This window comes from Triticum urartu, chromosome 4 (assembly GCF_003073215.2).
Source record: "Triticum urartu cultivar G1812 chromosome 4, Tu2.1, whole genome shotgun sequence".
Taxonomy (NCBI): Eukaryota; Viridiplantae; Streptophyta; class Magnoliopsida; order Poales; family Poaceae; genus Triticum; species Triticum urartu.
The window spans coordinates 536,330,890-536,349,905 of NC_053025.1; the positions used below are offsets into that span (position 1 = coordinate 536,330,890).

A 19,016-nucleotide genomic window follows, 5' to 3' on the forward strand; every position below is an offset into this window, starting at 1 on the left:
TTTTAAAAAAAGGTCCGTTTTTTGGAAAAAATATACGGGAATCATCAAGAACAAGAGTCGTATTGAATCAAACAAGGTTAGGGCAAATAGAGCGATTCAATTCGACCAGGAAGTCAACAAGAAACCGTAAGTTGAGTAACGCAGGCAGAGAAATAGTACATCAAACCAGCTTGGTAAAATGATCGCCAGCAACAGGTGCGGACCCTAAACGCGGAGAAGATTCTACCAAAAAAAGATGGCAAGATTAGCAGCACGGACGAGCCAAAGGATCGATCGATCTGAGACTAGCATCTGTATGTTGAATTCTGAAAGTTTGCCATCTAAAATTCTACGATACTCGCATATCTTTTTTCTTATGTGCCAAATTCTGAAAGTTTGCACTTTCAACAAGATGTCGGCAGTCAGCTAGGGATCACAAGCAAGAGAGGGGAATTTCGTCGGTTCCTTCTCGAGGAACTGCATCTTGCGGGTGAGATGCACTGGAGCTCATTGCTGGACCTTGTCCCCCAAGCTGGAGTGCAAGGGGACATTGCCTGAGCTTATCAAGATCTTACCCTCATAATATGTGTTATTTCTTGGAGAGTCGATTCTATTTTTCTATAAAGAATAATCATGCTTAGAGGATGGTCCATCTAAGTGCTATCATTTATGCACATTCCTACTCTATGAAGTTCACTCGTGCCCATCCAGCATGGAAACAAGTTACCCCCTCTGATCCATATTAATCGACACAGATACAGTTCAGTGCCACAAATACTGGAACACAAGCTAGTAGAGATAAATAAGTTAAAGAGTTCAGTCTCACCAATACTGGAACAAGCTACTCCAGTTAAACAAGCTAAACGAGTTCGCTCTCGCAAAAGTAAAGTTGCTCCACTTGATAACTAGTGCAAGCGAACAGGGTTGGTGTAGAACATAACAGTATGAAACCTTGTTCAAGATGGAGCACTACATGGTAATATGCATATACATATTTCTGGTCTGGAGAAGCTTAGTAACAGCTGCTGTAGCTCTTTTCCCTTTCTCTCAGTGATGGAGCCATGGAATGTTACCATCATCCTTTTCAGCGATGTTGCCCAGCTGAATAGCCGTTCCAGAAAAGCGACTTCATGTTCAGTTCCTGCAAAGCTCAAGATCTGTACTTCTTCGAGCCAGATCAGCCCGAGTTCTTCGGTTTTCCAGTTTGGTGGCTGATCGCATATGCAACCTGAGAAGCAACCGGTTTGTGCCTGAAAGAAGGGGGGGGGGGGGGGGGGGGGGGGGGGGGGGGGTTCGCTTAGGAGAGACCAAGTGATAAAGTTTGTAACCTGTAACCTGCTTCTAATTGGTGCGGTGAAACTAGCAGCTCAAGGCTAATTGGTGCTTAATTAGAAAAACAAATATGTATTGACATATTGCTTTATGCGACTTTCTGGTAACTGAAGTATCATGAGATTAAAAAAATTAAGGAGTGCATTACCGGCAGTTGGCAAGAAAATCTGATCTTGAGTATTGTCAAACGAGAGCACATCCTGAGAAGATGGAATGAGCTGGGTCCAAAGGAATGTCCACATGAAAATATATCTAGGGTCAAGTAGTCAACGTCGGGGAGCCTTGTCATGTCTTCCATCAAGTATTTGTGGTTACCTATGACCTGCAAGTTCAAAGGGAGTCACAAAAAGGTTGTAAATACTAAGTAGTTTGATGAGGACACAAACAAACGTCGCTTCTCCTATAGTGTGCTTTTTCTTTTCTTTTGCAGACAGATATACGAAATGACACATTCCCCAAGTTGAAGTAAGTATGAATTGCTTGCCTCGTTATCTATCGACTCGACAATGATGTAATAAAAACACAAATAAGAGTGAACTCACACACTCACCGGCGATAGGCAAGGCAGAGGCGGAGAGCAGCAAGACGCTCAAAGCGCTGCAGAATGCCAATGCAACAACGGTTGTGTGGAGCAATGCAATCTGATCCAGATACCATGATGATTCCAGCGACAAGGCGTCGGAGATGTGGTGGCATCTCACCAAGCTGGACAGAGCTAGGAACGAAATCACACATCCATTCGAGCTTCTCCAGGAGAGGGGCTGAGATCCTGGCTACTGGTTGACTTGGATTCAGTGCATATGCTACATTGGTAAAGCACCATCTCACTCTCAAGAACTGGAGCAACGGCGCGACGACGGTGAGCTGCTGCATGTCGCGCAGATCCGACAGCTGCAGCTGCAGGAGGGACCTGGAGTGGATCCTGAAGCTGCCCAGACCGCGGGCGCTCTGGACGAAGAGAACCTTCAAGCATGGGCAGCGCGGGGAGGAGACGGCGTCGCCGAGGCTGCACTGCCCGTACACGAGGATGCCGACCAGCATGAGGATTTGGAGCCGGGCGAACACCCCGGATGGCGGCAGGACGAGGCGGAGAAACGAGAACTCGAGTACGACGGAGGTGGCTCGCCGGAAGCAAGGGAGCAGGATGGCCCCTCTCTGTTCGGGCTCCAGCGCCGCCCGGACCTCGGCCTCGCCCTCGTGCCACACCACCCGGAGGTGCATGGAGCCGGAGAGGCGGCGCGCGGCGATGGGGAGCCAGACCGCCAGGTACTCGACGGAGGCCTCTCGGGTGGCAACCTGGATGTCGCGGAGGTCCAGCGCTTCGTGGGCGGCGAGGGCGGGGACTATGCGGTGGTGCTGGATGCCGTCGGCGAAGGCGAGCTCCGGGAGGAGGGGCCAGAGGCAGCGCCACCGGCGGGCGAGGACGCTGGCCCGGGCGGCGGCCGCGGCGTCGCGGAGCTTGACGAGGATGCTGACGAGCACGTCGTCTGGAAGCGCGCTGAGGCGGTCCTCGCCGCCTGCTCCGGCGTCGGAATCCCGACGCCCGACGCTGTGACCCGCCCCCATGGAATTGCAGGTGGCGGGGGAATGGGGAATGGACCGGAGACGCCGGATGCCGGATGCCGGCGGAGGAATCCCCACTCGCAACTGCTGCGAGCTCGATTTGGGGGCTAGGGTATTTGGATGCCACCTTTTTTCTTTTTTCTTTTTTGAGAATTTGGGTATTTTCTGTTAATAAACAAGGTGAAAGACTTTTCACTTTCATAAGAAATGAATTAAGGCCAACAGAGTCACCCGGTCAATTAGCGAAAACCGGTCATAACCTGTTGACCAAGGGCGTGTTTGGTTGCTTTCACTGCCGGGCCTAGCTCAGAGGAAAAAAACGAGCCAGACTGAGCAGGTCCTGGGTGAGAGAAAACGAAGCCAAAAACGTAGATGTCAACTTGATTGGTTGCCTGCATTAGGAGGTCTTGTCATCGAGATGCAATTTTCACCTAGCGTTTGGTTGCATACATGCATATGACTAGAAGTTAACAAGTACACTTAATAGCGACCTAGTTTGGCCTCATTTCCTCAAACACGTTGAGTGCGCCGTCGAATTGGCCGGCACCGGAGCTTGACGGGGCAGCTCGTCGTAGAAGCCGTGCGCCACCTCCATCTCCAGGCAACACCGCTCGAACACCGCCGCCTCCGACCACGGCCCCTCGCGGCTGTCCTTGAGCTCAGCTCCCAGTACACCACGTAGTGCCCCGGGATGGTCGTCGCGTCCGCCTAGCTCGTGTACTCCACGATGCTCGCGCCGTAGAGCGCCAGCAGCCTGGCCGCCCGCTCCAGCGCTCGGCAAGAGGCGGGCAGGAGGCGCTGGCGGGGCGGGCGCGGACGCGAGCGCTGCGGTGGGGAGGAGGCAGCGGCCACGACGCGGTGGCCCGCTGGGGGAGGAAGCCATCAGGCAAAGCTGCTGCAGCAGGGCGCCGCCCCGGGCGTGAGGGGCTCCACCCCTGGTGGCGCACGAGCGAGGAGACGAGGCGGAGCGAGGGGGGCAGCCGGTGTGCTTGCTAGTAGCGGGCAGAGCAGCGCGGTACGCGGCGGAGCGGGCGCCCGGGAGCGGAGTGGCCATGGCCTCGGGTGTGAGGCGCGTGTGCAGGGGAGGCGAGGCAGGGGAGCAGGTGGCGAGACAACGCGAGGCGCGGCAGCAATCGGCGCGGCCAACCGACGGGCAGGCGCGGTGGCGCGGGGCCGTCCTGCGGGCGCGCGGGGAGGGGAGCGGCCGAGCTGCAGGGGGCTGAGCGGGGTTGGAGCAGCAGGGCAGGAGGCGGTCGGGCGCGATGCACACGCGCGCGGACGACGACGGAGCTCTTCCCGCCGGAGACCCGCTTGGAGACGCTCGCGTGGGTGTCACCGTGGTGCTCCCAGCCGCGCTCGGCGTGCTTGTGCGGCACTGGCTCGCCCAGTGTGCTGCCGCAGCGGCGGGCGAACGATGGTGGCTCCCGGCGGTGGCGGCGCGCGCATGCCGCGCGGCACGTTCGGGAGTGATCCCCGGACATACTTCCGCGACCTCCGTGCAAAGAAGCACCTGCTCCCATGACGGACGGGGTCGCAGAGTAGAGGAAGAGAGAGGGATTGAGGATTAGGGAGAGATGGGGGGATTAACCCGAGACACACGTCTCCAGAGAGCCACCCATGTGCGCCTGGAAGCATCGCTCGGCCTGGCTCTCGGAACACTGCCGATTCAGCCGTTCCCAACGGGCCAGGCCCAAGGGTGCTTTTTAACCGTGCTTGATAACCCACAAGTATAGGGGATCAATTGTAGTCTCTTTCGATAAGTAAGAGTATCGAACCCAATGAGGAGCTAAAGGCAGAACAAATATTCCCTCAAGTTCTATCGACCACCGATACAACTCTACGCACGATTAACATTCGCTTTACCTAGAACAAGTATGAAACTAGAAGTACTTTGTAGGTGTTGTTGGATATGTTTGCAAGATAATAAAGATTACGTAAATAAAAAGTAGGGGCTGTTTAGATAAAGAAACAATAAAATAAATATAGCGAGTGTGGAAAAGTGGTGGTAGGAGTTGCGAAATTGCCCGTAAGCAATTGACTACTTTACTAGACCGATAACAAGTTTAATGTGGGAGAGGCCACTGCTAGCATGTCATCCCTGACTTGGAATTCTATGCACTTATGATTGGAACTATTAGCAAGCGTCCGCAACTACTAACGTTCATTAAGGTGAAACCCAACCATAGCATTAAGATATATTGGTCCCCCTTCAATCCCATATGCATCAATTTCTATGCTAGGTTGAAGCTTCTGTCACTCTTGCCCTCCAATACATAGTCCTATCAACATACAACTAACCCTATGGTGTGATCCACGCGCGCGCTCATATGATGGGCACCAAAGGACATCAACATAACCACAAGCAAATTAAATCAATCATAGCAATTCATCAACCACCGCTAGGACAACGAAAATCTACTCAGACATCATAGGATGGCATAAAGCACCATGTTCAAGTAGAGGGTATAGCGGGTTGCGGGAGAGTGGACCGCTATAGATAGAGGGGGAAGGTGATGGAGATGTTGGTGAAGATGGCGGAGGTGTTGGAGTAGATCACGGTGATGATGATGATGGCCACGGCAGCGTTCCGGCGCCACCGGAAGAGAAGGGGAGAGGGGACCCCTTCGTCTTCTTCTTCCTTGACCTCCTCCCTAGATGGGAGAAGGGTTTCCCCTCTGGTCCCTGGCCTTCATGGTATGGGATGGGCGAGAGCCCCTCCGAGATTGGATATGTCTCTCTGTCTCTCTCTGTTTCTGCGTTCTGTTCTGCTGCCCTTTCACCATTTCGTATATATATATGGAGATCCGTAACTCCAATTGGACCGAAACCTTCGCCATGATTTTTTACCAAAAAATAGCTTTCTTGCGGCCGAAGAAGGGCATCAACCGCCTTACGGGCGACCCACGAGGGTCAGGGGCGCGCCCAGGGGGGCAGGCACGCCCCCTGCCTCGTGACCACCTCGGGCACCGTCTCTCCTGCATTTTTCTTCCGGGATTCTCCAAATATTCCAAAAATATTCTCCGTCCATTTTTATCCCGTTTGGATTCCGTTTGATATGGATATTCTGCGAAACATAAAACATGCAATAAACAGGAACTGACACTGGGCACTGGATCAATATGTTAGTCCCAAAAAATAATATAAAAAATTGCCAAAAGTATATGAAAGTTGTAGAATATTGGCATGGAACAATCAAAAATTATAGATACGACGGAGACGTATCAGCATCCCCAAGCTTAATTCCTGCTCGTCCTCGAGTAGGTAAATGATAAAAAAAGATAATTTTTGATGTGGAATGCTACCTAGCATAATCTTGATCACATATCTAATCATGGCATGAATATTAAGACACGAGTGATTCAAAGCAATAGTCTATCGTTTGACATAAAAACAATAATACTTCAAGCCCACTAATAAAGCAATCATGTCTTTTTAAAATAACAAGGCCAAAGAAAGTTATCCCTATAAAATCATATAGTCTGGCTATGCTCCATCTTGACCACACAAAATATTCACATCATGCACAACCCCGATGACAAGCCGAGCAATTGGTTCATACTTTTTAACGCGCTTCAGCATTTTCAACCCTTACGCAATACATGAGCGTGAGCCATGGATATAGCACTATAGGTGGAATAGAATGGTGGTTGTGGAGAAGACAAAAAGGAGAAGATAGTCTCACATCAACTAGGCATATCAACGGGCTATGGAGATGCCCATCAATAGATAGCAATGTGAGTGAGTAGGGATTGCCATGCAACGGATTCACTAGAGCTATAAGTATATGAAAGCTCAAACTGAAACTAGTGGGTGTGCATCCAACTTGCTTGCTCATGAAGACCTAGGGAATTTGAGGAAGCCCATCGTTGGAATATACAAGCCAAGTTTTATAATGAAAAATTCCCACTAGTATATGAAAGTGATAACTCAAGAGACTCTCTATATGAAGAACATGGTGCTACTTTGAAGCACAAGTGTGGTAAAAGGATAGTAACATTGCCCCTTTTTTTGAATGGGCTTCTTTGGCCCCCTTTTTTATTTAGGCTTCTTTGGCCTCTCCTTTCTTGGGGGGAAATGCTCTAATAATGATGACCATCACACTTTTATTTACTTACAACTCATTATTACAACTTGATATCTAGAACAAAGATATGACTCTATATGAATGCCTCCGGCGGTGTATCGGGATGTGTAATGATCTAGCATAGCAATGACATCAAAAAACGGACAAGCCATGAAAACATCATGCTAACTATCTTACGATCATGCAAAGCAATATGACAATGAATGCTCAAGTCATGTATATGATGATGATGAAAGTTGCATGGCGATATATCTCGGAATGACTATGGAAATGCCATGATAGGTAGGTATGGTGGCTGTTTTGAGGAGAAGGTATATGATGGGTTTATGGTACCGGCGAAAGTTGCACGATACTAGAGAGGCTAGCAATGATGGAAGGGTGAGAGTGCGTATAATCCATGGACTCAACATTAGTCATAAAGAACTCACATACTTATTGCAAAAGTTTATTATCCCTCGAAGCAAAGTACTACTACGCATGCCCCTAGGGGGATAGATTGGTAGGAAAAGACCATCGCTCGTCCCCGGCCGCCACTCATAAGGAAGACAATCAATAAATACCTCATGCTCCGACTTTGTTAGATAACGGTTCACCATACGTGCATGCTATGGGAATCACAAACCTCAAACAAGTATTTCTACTAATCCACAACTACCCACTAGCATGACTCTAATATCACCATATTTATATCGCAAAACTATTGCAAGGAATCAAACATATCATATTCAGTGATCTACAAGTTTTATGTAGGATTTTATGACTAACCATGTGAATGACCAATTCATGTCATCTCTCTAAATAGATATAAGTGAAGCAAGAGAGTTTAATTCTGTCTACAAAACATATGCCCACGCTCTAAAAAATATAAGTGAAGCAAAAGAGCATTCTACAAATGGCGGTTGTCTATGTAAAGAGAAACAGGCAATCCAAACTTCAAATGATATAAGTGAAGCACATGAAGCATTCTATAAAGCCATACTCAAAATATATAATGAAGTGCATAGAGCATTCTGTAAATAAACCAAGGACTGCCTCATACCAGCATGGTGCATAAAATAAAAATGAAAACTAAATGCAAAAGACGCTCCAAGATTGCACATATCGCATGAACGAAACGAATCCGAAAACATACCGATACTTCTTGAAGAAAGAGGGGATGCCTTCTGGGGCATCCCCAAGCTTAGATGCTTGAGTATCCTTAAATGTTTACTTGGGGTGCCTCAGGCATCCCCAAGCTTGAGCTCTTGCCTCTCTTCCTTCTTCTCACATCGAGACCTTCTCGATCATCGAACACTTCATCCACACAAAACATCAACAGAAAACTCGGTAAGATCCGTTAGTATAATAAAGCAAATCACTACTCTGAGTAATGTTGAAAACCAATTAATATTTTGTTTTTGCATTATATCTACTGTAATATAACTTTTTCATGGCTTAATCCACTGATATTAATCGATAGTTTCATCAAAGCAAGCAAACTATGCACCAAAAACAGAATCTGTCTAAAACAGAATAGTCTGTAACAATCTGAACATTCACCATACTTATGATACTTGAAAAATTCTACCAAAATTAGAAAAAATAAACAATTTGTATAGGAAGAAAGTTCAAAAAGAATCAGAACCGTTTGACGTTCCAACTAAAAATTTAAAATCGCGCACTACAGCCAAAATTTCTGTCCTGCACCGTACAAACCATCAAGCAAATGTAAACATCCTAAAGGCAAACCTTGGCACATTATTTTTATAATACAATGGAATTGTACAAGGGGATAATTATTTTTGTTGAAAAGTTTCTGTAATCAAGATTCACAAAGTTGCCGTGAGCATGAACAAAGTTCAAGGAGCTCTCCCACTTCAACAATGCTTGTCTTTCTCACTTTCACTTTCCTTTTTGAAAAAGTTTTGGGTTCCCCTCTTTATTTTTGTTGTTTTTAAACTATATAAAAGCACTCAAAAGAAATAAATGACTCTCTAAAACTTCCGGGTTGTCTCCCTAGCAGCACTTTCTTTAAAGCCATTAAGCTAGGCATATAGTGCTCAAGTAATGAATCCACCCGAATCCCAAGGTATATCAAAGCCAATTTTACTTAACAATGATTTGTAATTTAGTAGTGAGCACAAAGAAACATATATCATGTAACTACGAAGTTTAACTCTCTTCCTATGCATCGACATGTCATAAAAGAACAATTCATGCACACATAGTAAAGGCCAATGCATAGTATAAACAGTTTCTTGCAATTTTATCATATTTGAAACATAGAGAGGTGGAGATATAGTTCCTCTCTCATAATAATTGCAAGTAGGAGCAGCAAGCACATGCATATTATATTCATCAAAATCATCATGTGCAACGGTATAATGCAACCCATCAATATAATCCTTAATAAGGGTAAACTTCTCCGATATAATGTAGTCGGGAGAATTCAAAAAGATAATAGGACTATCATGTGTGGGTGCAATAGCAACAATTTCATTTTTAACATAAGGAACTATAGCAAGTTCATCTCCATAAGCATAATTCATATTGGCATCTTGGCCACAAGCATAGCAAGCATCATCAAAAAGGGATATTTCAAAAAAAATCAACGGGATCATAGCAATTATCATAGCATTCATCCTTCGATAAGCATGAAGGGGAATTAAACAATGTATGAGTTGAAGAGTTACTCTCATTAGAAGGTGGGCACGGGTGATCAATCCGCTCTTCCTCCTTTTGTTCTTCGCTCTCTTCCTCATCTTTTTCATCCAATGAGCTCACATGTTCATCAACTTCTTCTTCCATAGATTCCTGCATAATATTAGTCTCTTCTTCGACAACGGAGACTTTCTCAATAAGCGCATTAATATAGGAATTATATTCATAATTATCATAGCAATATTTTAGGATAGCTAAATTTTCAGGCCTATAAACATCATCATCAAAAGCTTCATACTTTTCAAAGAAAGATTCAATTTCATAAGCACCCTTTAAAGCAACAAATTCTTCTATTTGTTCCACATCATAGTAATCATATATACCATTAGCATAAGAAGCTAAGGTTTCATTATCATTAAATTTGCATGAAAAGGGAAGGTGTGGAGCCTTCATCCTAGAGCAACAAGTATAATCATAACTCAAGCATACTTGCTGAGCATACCACTTCAATATATAAATTTGATCCCATAATAGTTTCCCTTTTTGTGTCAAGCGATAATCCCTAAAGTATTCACGTTGATCCAATGTTACTCCCATTACCAAATTGAATGGGGTTTTCTCTGGATTATCAAAATAGTACATAGTTTCTGTCACATAACAAGCATCGAGGGTTTTAGGAGGTTCCTCATCTCCATGAGTATCAAGTACACCTAATTTGTTTGGTATTTCGTGTTCCATATCCATAACTAAAGATAGAGAACAACTAAGAACAGCAAATAAAAATTACTTAGTAATAAAGCAAACAAGCACACACGAGAATATTCTGTTGGGGAACATAGTAATTTCAAAAATTTCCTACGCACACGCAAGATCATGGTGATGCATAGCAACGAGAGGGGAGAGTGTGATCTACATACCCTCGTAGACCGACAGCGGAAGCGTTATGACAATGCGGTTGATGTAGTCGTACGTCTTCACGGCCCGACCGATCAAGCACCGAAACTACGGCACCTCCGAGTTCTAGCACACGTTCAGCTCGATGACGATCCCCGGACTCCGATCCAGCAAAGTGTCGGGGAAGAGTTCCGTCAGCACGACGGCGTGGTGACGATACTGATGTTCTACTGTCGCAGGGCTTCGCCTAAGCACCACTACAGTATTATCGAGGACTATGGTGGAAGGGGGCACCGCACACGGCTAAGAGAACGATCTTAGAGATCAACTTGTGTGTCTAGGGGTTCCCCTGCCCCCGTATATAAAGGAGCAAGGGGAGGAGGCCGGCCGGCCCCTATTGGCGCGCCAGGAGGAGTCCTCCTCCTAGTAGGAGTAGGACTCCTACTAGGAGGGGGAAGGAAGTGGGGAGGGAGAAGGAAAGGGGGGCGCGGCCCCCCCTCTCCTAGTCCAATTCGGACCAGGGGGAAGGAGGCGCGCGGCCCACCCTGGCTGCCCCTCTCTCTCTCCACTAAGGCCCATATGGCCCATTACTTCTCCCGGTAGGGTTCCGGTAACCCTCCGGCTCTCCGGTTTTCTCCGAAATCACCCGGAACACTTCCGGTGTCCGAATATAGCCGTCTAATATATCAATCTTTATGTCTCGACCATTTCGAGACTCCTCGTTATGTCCGTGATCACATCTGGGACTCCGAACTAACTTCGGTACATCAAAACTCATAAACTCATAATATAACTGTCATCGAAACCTTAAGCGTGCGGACCCTACGGGTTCGAGAACAATGTAGACATGACCGAGACACGTCTCCGGTCAATAACCAATAGCGGAACCTGGATGCTCATATTGGCTCCTACATATTCTACGAAGATCTTTATCAGTCAGACCGCATAACAACATACGTTGTTCCCTTTGTCATCGGTATTTTACTTGCCCGAGATTCGATCGTCGGTATCTTAATACCTAGTTCAATCTCGTTACCGGCAAGTCTCTTTACTCGTTCCGTAATACATCATCTCACAACTAACTCATTAGTTGCAATGCTTGCAAGGCTTATGTGATGTGCATTACCGAGAGGGCCTAGAGATACCTCTCCGACAATTGGAGTGACAAATCCTAATCTCGAAATACGCCAACCCAACATGTACCTTTAGAGACACCTGTAGAGCTCCTTTATAATCACCCAGTTACGTTGTGACGTTTGGTAGCACACAAAGTGTTCCTCCGGCAAACGGGAGTTGCATAATCTCATAGTCATAGGAACATGTATAAGTCATGAAGAAAGCAATAGCAACATACTAAATGATCGGGTGCTAAGCTAATGGAATGGGTCATGTCAATCACATCATTCTCCTAATAATGTGATCCCGTTAATCAAATGACAACACATGTCTATGGTTAGGAAACATAACCATCTTTGATTAATGAGCTAGTCAAGTAGAGGCATACTAGTGACGTTTGGTTTGTCTATGTATTCACACAAGTATTATGTTTCCGGATAATACAATTCTAACATGAATAATAAACATTTATCATGATATAAGGAAATACAATAATAACATTATTATTGCCTCTAGGGCATATTTCCTTCAGTCTCCCACTTGCACTAGAGTCAATAATCTAGTTCACATCGCCATGTGATCTAACATCAATAGTTCACATCTTTATGTGGTTAACACCCATAGTTCACATCGATATGTGACCAACACCCAAAGGGTTTACTAGAGTCAGTAATCTAGTTCGCATTGCTATGTGATTAACACCCAAAGAGTACTAAGTTGTGATCATGTTTTGCCTGTGAGAGAAGTTTAGTCAACGGGTCTGCCATATTCAGATCCGTAAGTATTTTGCAATTTTCTATGTCTACAATGCTCTGCACGGAGCTACTTTAGCTAATTGCTCCCACTTTCAATATGTATCCAGATGAAGACTAAGAGTCATCCGGATCAGTGCCAAAACTTGTATCGACGTAACCCTTTTACGACGAACCTTTTGTCACCTCCATAATTGAGAAACATATCCTTATTCCACTAAGGATAATTTTGACCGCTGTCCAGTGATCTACTCCTAGATCACTATTGTACTCCCTTGCCAAAATTAGTGTAGGGTATACAATAGGTCTGGTACACAGCATGGCATACTTTATAGAACCTATGGCCAAGGCATAGGGAATGACTTCCATTCTCATTCTATTTTCTGCCGTGGTCGGGCTTTGAGTCTTACTCAATTTCACACCTTGTAACACAGGCAAGAATTATTTCTTTGACTGTTCCATTTTGAACTACTTCAAAATCTTGTCAAGGTATGTACTCATTGAAAAAAAAACTTATCAAGCGTCTTGATCTATCTCTATAGATCTTGATGCTCAATATGTAAGCAGCTTCACCGAGGTTTTCTTTGAAAAAATCCTTTCAAACACTCCTTTATGCTTTGCAGAATAATTCTACATTATTTCCGATCAACAATATGTCATACACATATACTTATCAAAAATGCTGTAGTGCTCCCACTCACTTTCTTGTAAATACAGGCTTCACCGCAAGTCTGTATAAAACTATATGCTTTGATCATCTCATCAAAGCGTATATTCCAACTCCGAGATGCTTGCACCAGTCCATAGATGGATCGCTGGAGCTTGCATATTTTGTTAGCACCTTTAGGATTGACAAAACCTTCTGGTTGTGTCGTATACAACTCTTCTTTAATAAATCCATTAAGGAATGCAGTTTTGTTTATCCATTTGCCGGATTTCATAAAATGCGGCAATTGCTAACATGATTCAGACAGATTTAAGCATAGATACGAGTGAGAAAATCTCATCATAGTCAACACCTTGAACTTGTCGAAAACCTTTTTGCGACAATTATAGCTTTGTAGATAGTAACACTACTATCAGCGTCCGTCTTCCTCTTGAAGATCCATTTAATCTCAATGTCTCGCCGATCATTGGGCAAGTCAATCAAAGTCCATACTTTGTTCTCATACATGGATCTCATCTCAGATTTCATGGCCTCAAGCCATTTTGCGGAATCTGGGCTCATCCTCGCTTCCTCATAGTTCGTAGGCTCGTCATGATCTAGTAGTATGACTTCCAGAACAGGATTACCGTACCACTCTGGTGCGGATCTCACTCTGGTTTACCTACAAGATTCGGTATTAACTTGATCTAAAGTTACATGATCATCATCATTAGCTTCCTCACTAATTGGTGTAGTAGTCACAGGAACAGATTTCTGTGATGAACTACTTTTCAATAAGGGAGAAGGTACAATTACCTTATCAAGTTCTACTTTCCTCCCACTCACTTCTTTCGAGAGAAACTCCTTCTCTAGAAAGGATCCATTCTTAGCAACGAATGTCTTGCCTTCGGATCTGTGATAGAAGGTGTACCCAACAGTCTCCTTTGGGTATCCTATGAAGACATATTTCTCCGATTTGGGTATGAGCTTATCAGGATGAAACTTTTTCACATAAGCATCACAACCCAAAACTTTAAGAAACGACAACTTTGGTTTCTTGCCAAACCATAATTCAGATTGTGTCGTCTCAACGGATTTAGATGGTTCCCTTAATGTGAATGCAGCTGTCTCTAATGCATAACCCCAAAACGATAGTGGTAGATCGGTAAGAGACATCATAGATTGCACTATATCCAATAAAGTACGGTTATGACGATCGGACACACCATTACATTGTGGTGTTCCAGGTGGCGTGAGTAGTGAAACTATTTCACATTGTTTTAACTGAAGGCCAAAATCGTAACTCAAATATTTTACTTCTGCAATCATATCGTAGAAACTTTTATTTTTGTTACGATGATTCTCCACTTCACTCTGAAATTCTTTGAACTTTTCAAATATTTTAGACTTGTGTTTCATCAAGCAGATATACCCATATCTGCTCAAATCATATGTGAAGGTCAGAAAATAACGATACCCGCCGCGAGCTTCAACACTCATCGGATCGCATACATCAGTATGTATTATTTCCAATAAGTCAGTTGCTCGCTCCATTGTTCCGGAGAACGGAGTCTTTAGTCATCTTGCCCATAAGGCATGGTTCGCAAGCACCAAGTGATTCATAATCAAGTGATTCCAAAATCCCATCAGCATGGAGTTTCTTCATGCGCTTTACACCAATATGACCTAAACGGCAGTGCCACAAATAAGTTGCACTATCATTATTAACTTTGCATCTTTTGGTTTCAATATTATGAATATGTGTATCACTACGATCGAGATCCAATGAACCATTTTCATTGGGTGTGTAACCATATAAGGTTTTATTCATGTAAACAGAACAACAATTTATTCTCTTACTTAAATGAATAACCGTATTTGCAATAAACATGATCAATCATATTCATGCTCAACGCAAACACCAAATAACACTTATTTAGGTTCAACACTAATCCCGAAAGTATAGGGAGTGTGCGATGATGATCATATCAATCTTGGAACCACTTCCAACACACATCGTCACTTCACCCTTAACTAGTCTCTGTTCATTCTGCAACTCCCGTTTCGAGTTACTACTCTTAGCAACTGAACCAGTATCAAATACCGAGGGTTGCTATACACTAGTAAAATACACATCAATAACATGTATATCAAATATACCTTTCACTTTGCCATCCTTCTTCTCCGCCAAATACTTGGGGCAGTTCCGCTTCCAATGACTAGTCCCTTTGCAGTAGAAGCACTCAGTCTCAGGCTTAGGTCCAGACTTGGGCTTCTTTGAGCAGTAACTTGCTTGCTGTTCTTTTTGAAGTTCCCCTTCTTTCCTTTACCCTTTTTCTTGAAACTGGTGGTCTTGTTGACCATCAACACTTGATGCTCCTTCTTGATTTCTAGCACTGCAGCCTTTAGCATTGCGAAGAGCTCGGAATTGTCTTATCCATCCCATGCATATTATAGGTCATCACGAAGCTCTTGTAGCTTGGTGGCAGTGATTGAAGAACTCTGTCAATGACACTATCATCAGGACGATTAACTCCCAGCTGAGTCAAGTGGTTGTGGTACCCAAACAATCTGAGTATATGTTCACCGACAGAACTATTCTCCTCCATTTTGCAACAGTAGAACTTATTGGAGACTTCATATCTCTCAATCCGGGCATTTGCTTGAAATTTTAAATTCAACTCCTAGAATATCGCATATGCTCCATAACGTTCAAAACGTCGTCGAAGTCCCGGTTCTAAGCCATAAAGCATGGCACACTGAACTATCGAGTACTCATCAGTTTTGCTCCGCCACGTGTTCACAACATCTGGCGTTGCTCCTGTGGCGGGTTTGTCACCTAGCGGTGCTTCCAGGACGTAATTCTTCTGTTCAGCAATGAGGATAATCCTCAAGTTACGGACCCAGTCCGTGTAATTGCTACCATCATCTTTCAACTTAGCTTTCTCTAGGATCGCATTAAAATTCAATGGAACAACAGCACGGGCCGTCTATCTACAACAACATAGACATGCAAAATACTATCAGGTACTAAGTTCATGGTAAATTGAAGTTCAATTAATCAAATTACTTAAGAACTACCACTTAGATAGACATCCCCCTAATCATCTAAGTGATCACGTGATCCATATCAACTAAACCATGTCCGATCATCACGTGAGATGGAGTAGTTTTCAATGGTGAACATCACTATGTTGATCACATCTACTATATGATTCACGCTTGACCTTTTGGACGTAGTGTTCCGAGGCCATATCTGCATATGCTAGGCTCGTCAAGTTTAACCCGAGTATTCCGCGTGTGCAAAACTAGCTTGCACCCGTTGTATGTGAACGTAGAGCTTACCACACCCGATCATCACGTGGTGTCTCGGCACGACGAACTGTAGCAATGGTGCATACTCAAGGAGAACACTTGTACCTTGAAATTTAGTGAGAGATCATCTTATAATGCTACCGCCGAACTAAGAAAAATAAGATGCATAAAGGATAAACATCACATGCAATCAATATAAGCGATATGATATGGCCATCATCGTGTTGTGCCTTTGATCTCCATCTCCAAAGCACTGTCATGATCACCATCGCCACCGGCTTGACACCTTGATCTCCACCGAAGCATCGTTGTCGTCTCGCTAACTATTGCTTCTACGACTAACGCTACCGCTTAGTGTTAAAGTAAAGCAATTACATGGCGATTGCATTTCATACAATAAAGTGACAACCATATGGCTCCTACCAATTGCCGATAACTCTGTTACAAAACATGATCATCTCATACAATAAAATTTAGCATCATGTCTTGACCATATCACATCACAACATGCCCTGCAAAAACAAGTTAGACGTCTTCTACTTTGTTGTTGTTGCAAGTTTTACATGGCTGCTACGGGCTGAGCAAGAACCGTTCTTACCTACGCATCAAAAACCACAACACGGTATAGTGATTGCTTTTTGATCTTCAGAAAGAACCCTGTTCATTGAATCCGATTCAACTAAAGTTGGAGAAACAGACACCCACCAGCCACCTATGTGCGAAGCACGTCGGTAGAACCAGTCTCGTGTAAGCGTACGCGTAATGTCGGTCTGAGCCGCTTCATCCAACAATACCGCTGAATCAAGAATCAACTAGTGACGGCAAGTAATATGTATATACCCATGCCCACAACTCCTTTGTGTTCTAGTCATGCATATAACATCTACGCATAGATGTGGCTCGGATGCCACTGTTGGGGAACGCAGTAATTTCAAAAAAATTCCAACGCGCACGCAAGATCTATCTAGGTGATGCATAGCAACAAGAGGGAAGAGCGTTGTCCATGTACCCTCGTAGACCGTAAGCGCAAGCGTTATGACAACGCGGTTGATGTAGTCAAACGTCTTTATGATCCGACCGATCCTAGCACCGAAGGTATGGCACCTCCGCGATTTGCACACGTTGAGCTCGGTGACGTCCCGCAAACTCTAGATCCAGCTCAGTGTCAAGGGAGAGTTTCGTCAGCACGACGGCGTGATGATGGTGATGATGAAGCTACCGGCACAAGGCTTCGCCTAAGCACTACAACAATATGAGCGAGGTGGATTATGGTGGAGGGGGGCACCGCACACGGCTAAACAATGTCAACTTGTGTGTTTTAGGTTGCCCCCTGCCCCCGTATATAAAGGAGCAAGGGGGAGGCATGACCAGCCCTTGTAGGATTAGGATTCATCCTTTCCTAGTCCTACTAGGAGGGGGAAGGAAGGAGTGGGAGAGGGGAAGGAAAAGGGGGGCGCCGCCGCCTCCTAGTCCAATTCGGACTCAAGGGGGAGGGGGCACGCGGCCTTCCCTAGCCGCCCCTCTCTTGATCCACTAAGGCCCATCAAGGCCATTAGTTCCCAGGGGTTCTGGTAACCCTCTGGCACTCTAGTTTTATACGAAACCACCCGAAACACTTTCGGTGTCCGAATATAGCCGTCCAATATATGAATCTTTATGTCTCAACCATTTCGAGACTCCTTGTCATGTCCGTTATCACATCCGAGACTCCAAACTACCTTTGGTACATCAAAACACATAAACTCATAATATCGATCATCATCGAACGTTAAGCGTGCGTACCCTACGAGTTCGAGAACTATGTAGACATGACCGAGACTCATCTCTAGTCAATAACCAATAGAAGAACTTGGATGCTCATATTGGTTTCTACATATTCTACGAAGATCTTTATCGGTCAAACCGCATAACAACATACGTTGTTCCCTCTGTCATCGGTATGTTACTTTCCTGAGATTCGATCATCGGTATCTCAATACCTAGTTCAACCTCGTTACCGACAAGTCTCTTTACTTGTTCCGTAATGCAACATCTCATAACTAACACATTAGTTACATTGCTTGCAAGGCTTATAGTGATGTGCATTACCGAGAGAGCCCAGAGATACCTCTCTGATATACAGAGTGACAAATCCTAATCTCAATCTATGCCAACTCAACAAACACCATCGAAGACACCTGTAGATCATCTTTATAGTCACCTAGTTATGTTGTGATGTTTGATAGGACACTAAGTGTTCCTTCGGTATTCGGGAGTTGCATAATCTCATAGTCATAGGAACATGTATATGTTATGGAGAAAGCAATACCAACAAACTAAACGTTCATCGTGCTAAGCTAATGGATGGGTCAAGTCAACGAAATCATTCTCTAATTATGTGATCCCGTTAATCAAATGACAACTCATGTCTATGGTTAGGAAACATAACCATCTTTGATTAACGAGCTAGTCAAGTAGAGGAATACTAGTGACAATTTGTTTGTCTATGTATTCACACATGTACTAAGTTTCCGGTTAATACAATTCTAGCATGAACAATAAACATTTATCATGATATAAGGAAATATAGATAACAACTTTATTATTGCCTATAGGGCATATTTCCTTCAGTTAATGCATGTTAGATTTTTGCGATCATTTATCTCTTAACTTTAGATTTTTGCGATCATTTATCTCTTAATTATTTTTCCAACTA

The 19,016-nt window shown here is 44.5% G+C and overlaps 1 protein-coding gene across 1 annotated transcript; it reads right to left on the bottom strand.

The window, feature by feature from the left end:
- Nucleotides 1-772: 772 nt before the first annotated feature.
- LOC125554068 (putative F-box/FBD/LRR-repeat protein At4g03220) lies at nucleotides 773-2,996 on the bottom strand. The gene is made up of 3 exons (XM_048717682.1): nucleotides 1,862-2,996; nucleotides 1,460-1,633; nucleotides 773-1,229 (listed from the first exon to the last, which is right to left on the bottom strand). Exons 1-2 carry the CDS (start codon nucleotides 2,875-2,877, stop codon nucleotides 1,627-1,629), a joined length of 1,023 nt encoding a protein of 340 aa, XP_048573639.1. The 5' UTR covers nucleotides 2,878-2,996; the 3' UTR covers nucleotides 773-1,229; nucleotides 1,460-1,626.
- Between the last annotated feature and the right edge of the window lie 16,020 nt (nucleotides 2,997-19,016).

Coding starts and splice junctions, on each gene's coding strand:
- LOC125554068 (XM_048717682.1), bottom strand. CDS start 2,877: ATGGGGGCGGGTCACAGCGTCGGGCGTCGGGATTCCGACGCCGGAGCA.